This window comes from Heterocephalus glaber, unplaced genomic scaffold (genome assembly GCF_053883595.1).
Source record: "Heterocephalus glaber isolate CG9 unplaced genomic scaffold, H.glaber_assembly_v1.0 deba00000347, whole genome shotgun sequence".
In the NCBI taxonomy this organism is placed as follows: domain Eukaryota; kingdom Metazoa; phylum Chordata; class Mammalia; order Rodentia; family Bathyergidae; genus Heterocephalus; species Heterocephalus glaber.
Window position 1 is genome coordinate 61,610,165 of NW_028258143.1, and position 12,032 is coordinate 61,622,196.

The 12,032-nt window shown below is 36.2% G+C and overlaps 1 protein-coding gene and 1 long non-coding RNA gene across 8 annotated transcripts in view; one reads left to right on the forward strand and one right to left on the reverse strand.

The window, feature by feature from the left end:
- The window catches only part of Pde1a (phosphodiesterase 1A), a 309,018-nt gene extending 298,988 nt beyond the window's left edge, over window positions 1–10,030 (reverse strand). For 3 of the 7 annotated variants that reach the window (XM_087201247.1, XM_087201212.1, XM_087201190.1), the window contains exons 1-2: window positions 9,360–9,564; window positions 9,029–9,139 (exon numbers count right to left, since the gene is read on the reverse strand). In XM_087201247.1, the coding sequence (XP_087057373.1) occupies window positions 9,029–9,129 (101 nt within the window). In that variant the 5' untranslated portion in view covers window positions 9,130–9,139; window positions 9,360–9,564. Of the gene's footprint in view, window positions 1–9,028; window positions 9,329–9,359; window positions 9,565–9,837 lie in introns of those variants that run through there. The other 4 variants (XM_004868172.3, XM_087201204.1, XM_004868171.4 and 1 more) reach the window with 4 other exon arrangements.
- LOC110346352 (uncharacterized) overlaps window positions 1–12,032 on the forward strand; it is a 323,700-nt gene that overhangs the window by 277,746 nt on the left and 33,922 nt on the right. The window contains exon 5 of the long non-coding RNA XR_002390338.2: window positions 933–1,009. This is a non-coding gene — a long non-coding RNA (uncharacterized LOC110346352). The remainder of the gene's footprint in view (window positions 1–932; window positions 1,010–12,032) is intronic.

A 12,032-nucleotide genomic window follows, 5' to 3' on the forward strand; every position in this document is an offset into this window, starting at 1 on the left:
ATATCTTTAAACAGTTTCAAGAAAGTGCAACTTGAAGATAAAAAAAGAAACATTTTAGTTGTAGACATTATTATTTTTATGCCCTTCCTTTACTATAGCTACTCATGCCCACTACTTGTTCAGATCAGATAGGCACAATATGTGGTTCTCAGGAGGATTTAACACCATTATCTTTCTATGATGTTCCTGAATGGCTTCTTTCATATTCAAAAGGCCTCTGGCAAGATCCTTTAGTGGATAATAATCAGACATGCACAGATATTTATATTTGACTAGCTGACTGAAACATAGTAAAGGACAAAACCTAGAAACATAATGCTGATGTGTCATTTTCTAAAACGGATCAGCAAATGAATATGGGACATGACCAACTATTGGAAGTAATTCCATTGTGAATTTGCCCAGATTTGGATAAGAAAAGACTTGCAGAGTAATTTTCAAGCCAAGTGACCCAGGAAGCCAATCTAGCCCTCAGTCATACAAGAAGATGAGACCTAAATTGCATTACAAGGCTACAGCAAGAAGTTGAAGTAAGAAAGCCCTCAGGATGATTCTTCTACCAGGGAAACTCTCACAGCCAGCACACGCGCTGCAGTTCTTTCCCTTTATGTAGCCCAACTCCTTCCCCAAGGAAGCATCAATCCTCAGGTTCAACAGTTCTGGTGAAGAGAAACCTGGGACCCTCCTGAGCACATTCGCACTGAGCAAAGAGAAAAACTCACGTTGGCAGCTTTACTCCATTAATTCTGATAAGAAAAGCATCAGAGCAGATACAGAATTCTGATCTACATGGAATATTAGTAATAATGATGACAAAACTAGGATTTATTAAATACTAGACACTATTCTAAGTAATTAATAGGCAGTATTTATTCAATAGCCTCAACACCTGTGAGATTGGTAATGCCATTACTATTTCTATTATTACACAGATGCAAAAACCGAGGCACTGGAAAAAAAAAATTGAGGCACTGAATGACCAGTCAACTTAAAGAAGATCATATAGCTGGTAAGCAGAGGGTGGGAGTATGCCTAAAAATGGATAAGGTTATGGAAACAGTAATAATTACAATGTTCTGTAAAGTTACTGTGTGCCAGGTACTGTGTTATGTTTCTGACACACATTATGTAATTTTTAGTGTCTTGATTTAGACAATAGAGGGATTCCCAGATCCTAAAGCTTTCTTCTAAATGGAAGAGCCTTCCACTGGAGAAGCCTCCAGGGCTCTTTGCTGCAACTCGAGCTCTTTCACGGAGGAGGAGAGAATCATTTGGTCGGTGAACTGTGGAGAGAGATTTGGGCCTGAAGCTGCAAGCTTTGCTTCTCTGGGGACAAGGAAGAGATTTTGTGCTTGTAGAAAGTATAGTTTCATCTTCTCTAAGCCATGAGCAAAGTTTGGGATGGGAGATTTTGTCCCCTATTGAGGAGGCCTGCACTTTTGGGGCGTAAGCTGAACTCAGAGGAGTCTGCCTTATATAGGTGGATACCAAAGCTTCAAGTACAAATTCTATCTGCAATAAAGCTGTGTTTTGATCTCTATCTAATGGACTCCCAAACCTACCCCTCTCTTAAATCTAAACATGGGCAGGGACTAGATCTATTATTTATAGCACGTCCTCTCACTCCAACATCTTAGGGTAAAGTTTTTTCATGTCTTAGCAGAAGTCTCCTAAGAGAAATCATCCCCGACTGTCCAAAATACTTCACAAGGGACTTGCTCATGTCACCTTGTGCATTTCCTAACTTCTTACTCCGTATTAACTTGCTCTTTATATGTCACCTGTGGTTGTTTGTTTCTTCTACTAGAAAATAAGTTCCTATGTCTAACACAGTACTTACTTAGTACACAATTGTTGAATATTTACTGAATGAGTAAATGAATGATGAATGAAATATTTTTACAGATGAGGAAAGTACATATAGAGAAGTTTACAGCCTTTCCATAGTCACTAAGCTAAAAGACACATGGTGTTAGAAAATATCTGATTGGTTTCAAGGTTCAATTTCTCAATCCCTGACTAATCCATCTCAATAATGTTCCTTATATAAACCATAATAATATGATATTATCTAAGGACTGAGATTTATATTACCTCTAAATTTACATTCCTAAATACATTTTAGTGGGGTGATTATATTCAAACCAAATTAGTTTTGGATTAAATGATGTATTTTTAAACTGATTTGCCTGTTAATCCATCAAAATAGTCACATACTCAACAATGTGAGAACAGAGAATGAGATTTATCAATAATTTCCAAGAAAAAATAGCATAAACACCCTTTAACCTATAAAATTAATCCAGTATATTCCCTCAACATCAGAGGGCAGTAAGGAAACGGTGGTTCGGGAATGTAAGCCAAGGTTAGATGGAGGAACAGAAATTTTTCAGTGGCTAAGAAGAAAGACTAACTCCAGTGCGTCGTAGAGCGACCTAGGTTGGTCTCTACTGTTAGGGATTGTGGGTGTTTACGTGTAAGTGTTACAGATGAGGACGGGAATGGTCATAATGATTAAGCACTGTTTTATTTTGGTAAAGGAGACATGTTTTAGTTTCTTATTGTTGTTATAATGAATTTACCACAAACCTCGTAGCCTGAAAAGAACCACCAATTATCAGTTCCAGAGGTCAGAAACAGGATGCAAGTTTCAGTAGCTAAAATCAAGATGTCAGTAGGACTACATCATTTCTGCAGACTCTGGAGGAAAAAATCTGTTTTCTTGCCTTTTCTAGAAGTTGCTTATGTTCCTGGGTCATGGTTCATTTTCTCCGTCTTCAATGCTGGTGGAGATGAGTCAAGTCCCTTTCACACTGCACCACTCTGGCCTCGCTCTTCCACTCTAGGATACACAAGGCTCACTTGGGTAATCCAGACACAGTACTCTCCCTGTTTTGAAGTCTGCTCATTAGCAACCTGACCTCCATCTGCTGCCTTAATTCTCCTTTTCAACATAAGATAACATATTCATAAGTGTGGAGATTAGGACATGGACATTTGTGGGGCAACTGATCTGCTACCACAAAGCCCATGGAGTAAGTTTTATAAGCATCGAGATCCTTCTCTGGTGATATGTTTAGGTAACCATTCTGAGAATCTCCTCTTTTTTTCCCTGAAAGCAAGATGAATAAGAACTTTAGAGTTCGGTAGATGTATGTTCAAACCCAAGTTCCACCAGATACTACCTGTGAAACTAAATTAGGATAGTTACATTTTGAGATCATTGGTACGTATAAACAAGAATACCAAATATTTTATATCTTTATAGTTGTGACCACTAATATGTGATAAGCAAACATTACACTCTTCATCCCTACTCTAACTGTGAGTCTATCTCCAATCTTCCCACTTGGCATTAGGCCCTATTTTGGCATTTTGTCTTATCTTCTAATTTTCTGGTTAGAATCAGTACAAGATTCAGAATTGTATTTACAATTTTGGTTTATTGATTGCTTTTAAAATATTTATGACTATCTCCCAAGTGCCAAGTACTGTGCTAGGTGCTAGGATTCAAGGTACACCTAGCTCTTACACTCAGAAGCTCTGCTCCAGAGAAGGTAGATTTTGTACAATAAAGAAATTTTAACTGAAACAAAGTCTTTGTAAATAGGGAGGGGTGGAGGGGTTGAAGGGAGGGCAGAGGAATGGGGGAGAAAATAAGAACCAAGATATATCATATGAAGGTACAAATTCCCAAAAATGAATGTCATCATATTGTGTACCTAAAATGTACCTCAAAAAAAGAATTGATCACCACACCGTGCAAAGCGGATGTCATGGCAGATTGACTGAAGCTGCTTCAGGGAAAAAGACTGATTAAAATGAGTTGAGAGAGAATGAGAAGTGAGGAAATGGAACAACTTTAATATAAACTACTCCTTTGATGCTCTGTTAAATGCGGCAGGTGGGGGGGCGGGGAAATGAAGACAACAGTCATATTTACCAGCAAGCATTATTTTGAATGTGAAACATGTGAGTGGATACAGAAGATCTTTATAAATTCTAACCTACGATAAGAATATTATGTTATTTTTTGGCAGGAAGGATGGGAGAGAAAGGAAATGAGGCATCTTGAACAGCATCTTTAAGGCCTTGAATCTACCTATCCTAGTTTGTGTGTTTTGAAATACATGTTTGTGTTATTTATATCTAATAATACTTTTGGATGAATGAAGTAATCTAGAAATATTAGAGCCTGGTAATCTGATAAAAAGCAGTTATACACTATTAATTTGAGAGGAGGATCTTCTACAAACTTAGAAAATAAGTTTCAAATAAATAATGCAATATGTGTCGTACAAACCAAAAAAAATTTTTGGTGTACTTTATGGACCAAGTAGAGGAAACTAACCTAGAATAGAGGGTGAGATAGGATTTTTCTCTGCATGAGATCTCTCTTTAAATTTCCGTTTTTGTTTGGTTTTTTTTTGGTACCGGGGATCGAACTCGGGACCTTGCGCTTGCGAGGCATGCAGCAGAACCACTGAGCTAAATCCCCGGCCCATCTGTTTAAATTTCTTAATAAGCTCCATATCAGCATTTAAGTGGGATGACTCTCTGATAGTGGAAGGGCCTGCACTCTGTAGGATATTCAGCTTGCTGGACCCTGCTGCCCACTGAATGCAGAAAAACCCCAAAGCTGCTACTATAAGCAAAAATTGCCCACAAAACTCCAAAAGCCACATAGGAGGAAGAACAACTGTGGTGGAGAGGGGAAAGAAGAGTAATCAAAATGAGCAAAGGAAGACTGGGTGGTAAGCAGCATTTGGGGGTCTGTTTGGGAGAGAGCAACAAGATAAAGGCCTGAGAAGAGACTCCAAAGGTTGAGCTCGGTGTAGGATGTCAACTTTAGAGGTGAGGGCAATAGAGGGATTTTCAAGATTCTGAAGCAAGAGATTGAAAAGGATCAAGTTTGCTTCTTATCTGTAATGTTGCTTCATCCTAAAATCTGATTCCTGTTTGGGAATATGGTGGTAATACTTCCTGACATCTACATATTTTGCCAGTGTTTATTCAAAATATGTAGTTCTGCTGTATCATTTTGGCAGTAAGAGCCTGGGCAGCTTCACCTGAGAACTGTACAGTGCACTACCCTTTCAACAATCATAGCTAATTGGAATTAAACACTTATTACACTGCTCTTCCTTCACTTCTGCTTTACCCTCACTACCGATGATTATGTTTACCACCAAAAAGAGAATAGATCTTTAAAAAAAGAAAGAAAGAAAAAAAGAACCTTAACTTGACATCCTTCAACTGCTGCATTCACAATTCTGGATCTTCATATCTAGACATTTGTCAGGATAGAAAAGACAAGAAGGGGTATATCTATTCAGGTAAAACTGACAATCAAACATTAAGTAGTTTCAAACTAAAATTCTGACGGGTTCTAATGCTTCATTTGTAAAATCTGAAGGAACTGACAACAAGTACTATGAAGTGAAAGTTACATGTTTTGTAGATAGTTTATGGTTTTGAAAAGTTCAAACTTTCCTCTCTTCTATTAAACAACTGAGAAAGATTACACTTGGATTTAGTTCTTCCTACAAATTCATGTGATTTTTCACTGAAAATTTTTTTTTTTTTGTACCAGGGATCGAACTCGGGTCCTTGCACTTTCAAGGCAGGTGGCAGAACCACTGAGCTAAATCCCCCGCCCCTTCACTGAAATTTTTACTTGATCAAGTTTTTCTGGAAATGCTGCTTTTACCTCTTAAACGGAATTCTTAGAACAGTGAAACTGACTGGAATTAATGTTATTATATTTTTATTAAATAAATTTCATTTTTTAAAAGTCCACACTTCTAGAGTTTTTTAATGTTCAGAGAAGACAAAAGCAGCATTTCCAATGACACAAAAAAGCATTATTTCTAAAATTGGAAAAAAAGCAGTGTACAAAAATGAAAGAATATAAAATCTTCAAATTAACTCTCTACATAAGAAGAAATACAATACTAGTCTTTGTAAAACCTAATGACAGATAACTTCCTTTAGTATATAGGAAGCAAGCTAAGTTCCAGAGTCACAAGAAACTTCTTAATAAGAAATTTTATCTGATGTTGAGACAGCAGATGAAACTGGGAATGTTTTTGAGGCCCTGATCAACTCATAACTGATGGCCAAGCCCATGACTTCTTAAAACATACTTCATGAAGGGCTTGGTGGCATAGCTATTCGCTAATATTTCTACTATCAAAGATGATAAGTCAAGATATAGAATCTAAGTTGTCGTATGAGGTGACAAATTAGTGGTAGCAGAATTAGAGCAGAGAAAAGAGTTGCAGTGATAAAAAGAAAATTAATAAAGCATAGAAGTCTATTTGAGAATGGAAGTAGGAGACTGTTTTACCTTTATTCTCAAGAGACTTTTGGCATGTCAGTTTTATATGGTGTTGCAAATATTATATGAAAGAGATTAGGGTGGATAGTGAAAGAGATCAACTAAATGGTAGGAAAGAACTGATAATTAATTTAGTGTATCAATATTTCCAGTGTCACAAAATTTAAAATTTATTTCTATGGAAAAAATGTGTATAAAATCTGATGTTTTGTGACAATCCCTATAAAAGATTTTCTCAAAGTATCTACTTGTCGAGGTTCATATTCTCTGTGTTTCTGGTATAATTGAATAAACATTATTTTATTTTCACTTATATTTTTATTTTATCTCAAAGGGTACATATTGTAAGCCCAATTAAAAACAGAATATGCTGCTGAAATAAATCAATGTGTTTATAGAGGTAAATATATAAAATATTTAAAAATCACTTACAAAACAATATCAAAGCCCCTTAAATCTATTGTACCAACAAGGAGAAACTTAATGTACAATTGTTTGATAGCTTTTGTTACATGATTTTAATTGGCAATATTTAAAAGCACAATTCTAGGACTAGCAATTTTGATGAGCTTAACTTCTGTTTGAGGCAATGTTGCAATTTAAGTAGGCAATGCATTTTTAGCAAGGGAATAGGGAGTCCCTCATATCACTGCTGTGAATGCAGACTACACAAGAGACCATAATGAAAGGATTCAGTTGTTATCAGTCATGCAGATTTTAGATCTAAGCTTATTGCCTAAGCCTATAGTACTGAAAATGTCCTAAGTCAAAGTACAATTTACAGTGACAGTATCAAATTGCAAATTCTTCCTTCTTTAACACAAAAGGAATCTGTCAGTTTAATCAGTTCAATAATAATGATTCTAAAATAAAACTGGTCAATGGTCATTGAGTGGCTTTAGGTAGACATAGCTCAAAATTAATTCAGCTTGTAGCTATCCTGATGTACTCTAGTATACATTCGTGAATCTCTACTGTTGAATAACTTTTTCACCCTCTTCTGAAAGAGACACATTGATGCTACATCAGTTGATAAAGTGAAAGTCAGATAACTTGCTCTGACATATTAAATAAACACAAAAATCACTTTTCAGATTTCTTAACGGCATATGCCTACATCCACAACCATAAATCTTCATATATTCATGTAATTATGGAAAAACAGAACAAATACTAATTAAACAAACAAAATATCCTGCCCTAGTTTGTGATCTGAGTTATAGCTTTTCCAGTGCACATAGTCATGCACTCATTAGGTTAGAATACAAATCGTCTGAGACTGGTAATGTTTAATTTACATCTATGCTAATTGATTTTTGAGCTATTATCTGCTTTGATAGGGTCACCTGTTTCTTGAGAGAACTGCCACACCAAAAAGCTATAACTTCTAATTCTTCAATGGATCTTGGAAACAGATTTCCCTTGTTCATTCAAATGCTGTAAAGATGGCTTCTTTTTAAAAAGTTATATTCTGCTAAGTGTTGTTTGCATAACTAGTATGCTTTTCTACCAATGCACTGTAATGCCATGTATTACTTCAAGCATTAAGAAAATAGAGACAGCGTAACTTAAATACATAAAAACATTGGCTATATTCAAACAGAGGAAATCAAACATTTTATCTCCAAAGTTTGATATGATTTTTCTTTCTGGAAAATGTAGATATCAAAACAGTGGCATCAAATTCACTGATACTGTACTTTATAAAATAGTATATAAATATAACATCAAAGATAGGAATCTTAGAAAATATTTCATATGGTATGGTATATCTTCAGTTTTATTATAGAAGAGCAAATACTGTATTTTCCTTTGAAATCTGCAATTAAGCTAAGCAATTTCAATAGCCTATAAATATTCATATGTAACATTTTTCTCAAAATGTTATATCTGATTTTTAAATTATGACATAATTAAAATGAATCATATAAGTATAGTATGTGCCAAAACACTAAACAGGAATTAGCACACAGAGATAAAGAAAAAATCTGAAAAGATGTATATAGTGAGGTATAGCTCTGCAATTAAAGTTTGGCCCCAGTAATTACATTTCATGCTTGACTTAAATAGAGAAAACTCTTGAGTGGACTACTCCATACTCACAGAAAAGGTAAACTGACCGAATTTAAAATCAAAACTCTATTGTTTGGTGTGCTGTTAATATTTTTAGCACATAAACATTTTTTCTTACAGAAAAATTATTTAAGACAAAGAATATGTACAATGGAGAAAAAAATATATATTATCATAATTAATTCTGTCCTTGTTTTCCAAAGCCTAGTTACAGTGAAAGAAGTAGCAGTCTTTTCTGCCCCTCAACTTACCTGAGGGAAATTTTATTTCGGCTAGTACCTAGCAAGTAGCTTTCCCAGTTACCTCTCTACATATCTAAAGTACACATCTGAACAGCACATACAGAACATACAAGAAGCATGCAGTGGAACTGAGAAAGCACCTCTCCGGGACTCATCTTACTTTACACAAAACCTGCAGGTGCAAAAAAACTCTCCAGCCCTCAACAAGTTGTTAGGTGAGATGGACACATTTTAGTTTCAAGAGAAAATCTTTCTAAAGGAAACATCAGTTCACAAAAGCAAGTAGTGCCCACACTTAGTCACGTTAATGGTCAGATCACTGGGAGTTGGGGATGGGAAGAATAATACAGAACCGAGCAAAGAGCTTACTCACATTCCTTTCAGGCGCTGCCACATTTTTTCAGTCTGTTCTCCTATGAGAAACTTATAAGGGGTGTTTTCCAGGTCTTCGATTTCTGTAGCAGTGGACCCCATGGTGACGCTCCTAGTGCGATACAGTTACAGTCAGTTTCAGCAGCTAGAACAAGCATTCCTCAGTCCACTACAAATGTCAGGCAGTTACACGGTAGCATCTCTTATCTATCAAAACAGTGCGGAGGTGCAGAGCTGAGGGAAGCTTTTGCCAGAATTGCTACTGTGATAGCATCGCCATTGTGCGCCCCGCACCCCCCGAAAGCAGACAGCAATATAAACAGACGCCTGACCTCACAGGAACACTCCGCACGTGTGAGCTGCTCCTGTACTACTGACCCGCGAGGGCTCCAGCTCTCCCCAGCCGTGCATCTGTGTCTGCTCTGAGCACTGAAGCGCATCAGAAGCCCTGCGGTTTACGAGCTCTATTGTGCACGGGAGAAACGTGAATGACTTTCACGCTCCAGAAGAGCTGAATTCCTCTCTACCCGCGGAAGAGGGGAAGGGTATAATAAGAAGAGAGATGATGGGAACCAGTACGGGCAGCACCACCCTGAGAAAAAAGTGCCCGTTTAAATGCCAAGGGTTTTTGTCTCTTAATTGATCTGAAAACAACACTAAAATGTATATTATGCTTGAACAGTAAATGCAACAGATATTAATGACAACAAAGAGGAAACACAGAGCCATACAGAAGACAGACCACCGAGCTCCACAGGTTGTTATTGAAAGAACATGTACATCAGCCGATGTTGTAATCATGCTATTCACCTTCTCCTAGCAACTCGACTCAGTAGGTGACAGCCAGGTTACTCTGGAGGGGAGAGTACGGCCGCTCCTCACAGCCTGCTCCGGGAGCTCTTGAGGGACTGAAAAATAAATAAAGTAAAGCGAGTGTGAATGCATGTGTGCGAGTGTTGAAGGAAGAGAGGGTGTGTGTGTGTGTGTGTGTGTGTGTGTGTAAGACTGACAGTGTGAGGAGAGAACAGAGAAGAAATGCTGTTTGTGCATTTTAGAAGAAAAACGAGAGAAAATGGACATGAAAGTGGTCAGAACTGAGTTGTCTGCCAAGCTCCCAGCACATGGTGAGCAGACTGAAACAGGCACAGAGTATGAGCTTCACAACAACTATTGCTGTCTGCAAGCTGCTAAGAAAAATATACTTAACATTGTGTCTCTTCTTGTTTGTGTGGAGACCGGATGTAATCTTATTCCTTCCTAGGAGAAAATGTGTCTAATACCTTGAGGTTTAAAATACATGTGATCACAGATAATAAATAACTAATAATACTCAATATTTATTAAGTATTTCTTATGTGTAATGCTATTTTCAGTATCTAACATGAATTACTTTTAACTCTTACAAAAATGCTGTAAAATAGGTAATATTCCTGTTTAACAGGTGAGGACACTGAGAAACAGAGACAGCCTCTAGATTTAAGGCCAATTCTTTAGAGTAAGCATTGTTATTTTACACACAGGAGGCTTCCAATAGAAAAATATCATGTCTAGCCAAACAAAATTGATGGCACCTAATAGTCAAATTCATAATATGCATATAAAATGTGCCTTTGCAAAATTCTACAAAAAAATGACTTTCAATTTACAATTTAGAGGAGGTTAAATCAAGTGAACTTCCGTTATCTTTTCTCAGACAAGGTTTTTCCAGAACTCAATCTGAATTTAGTGTCGTTAGCTCCCAGAAAGCTTTATACAGTCAAAACCTTACCCCTCTGAGCATTTAAGTGTCAGAAATGAGTTAAGCTTTGCTCTGAAAGTACCAATTTTACCTTCATTGTGCCTTCATTTATAAGTTAGCTACATTCATTTAAGAGACTCTTAGCTGATTTTTCTTTGATAAGGTAGTCAACAAAATCTCTGAATTCTACTAAGATGAATCACAGCCAAAAATCTGTATAAGAAGCAAGTACTCCACCATTATTTCATGCACTAAAATACTAAAGCCAAGTTCAGCCTAAAAATGATTTTCTAAACCTACACTTGGGCCAGAAGATTAATAATACCGCAAGGCAAAGAAGGAGGGCTGTTCTGCTTACGTCTATGTTTGTGAATCTCACCCCATCATTAAACCTCATTTGCCTTTTTCTACTATGTCCCTTCTATCACATATTGATATTTGAGGATTGGTCACTTGTTACAAAAAAATGCTTTTTTTTATATGAAATACTTTATAAAATAAAAATTTGAATAATAGTCTAGATAGAACAGTTCATTATTCAAATCCTTGACTAAGACAACTTTCAACTTCAAGAAGTATCAAAAATTACATCTGTTAATGTAAAAAGTTTAAAGCATTTTTCTTTTCTAGTTTATAACTAATGCCTGTAAGATGTGTTAAAACATAAAAATAAAACATTATATTGAAAAGAACTTTATGAAACATAAAGAATAGTGTACAACTTTTCCTGATTCGTATATTGAGAAAATATTGAGAAGTTGCATTCATAAAATTAAGCTAAACTCAAAAATTCTAACATAAAATAAATAAATAAAAATAGATTCTTAGAAATTAATATACATTTGCCAGAATAAAACATTCAATATAATATCTGGGATGAAGGGAAAGGAGTTGGGAAAATAATCCTGAATCTAGGGTATAAACTCATCTAGTATGTCTCTTTTTTTAGTACATGTTTGCAGTTCATGCAGTTTATAGTCATCTTGAAGAGAGGGTACATGTACATAATACAGCCTGACTTTTTTATCTCCTTCTCCTTTTCTCCCACCTCCATCCTCCTCTAAATCCCCTTTTCCCCATTCTCGTTCTTGTTGATTTTTTCTTTTTCTTTTTGGTTTTTTTTTTTTGTACCTGGGATCAAACTGGGGATCTTGCACTTGTGAGGCAGGCGCGGTGCCACTGAGCTAAATCCCCAGCCTGCTTGTTGATATTATTAATCTTAGCTCATGTTTATGGCCTATACTATTTCTATTCACGGAGGTTATTA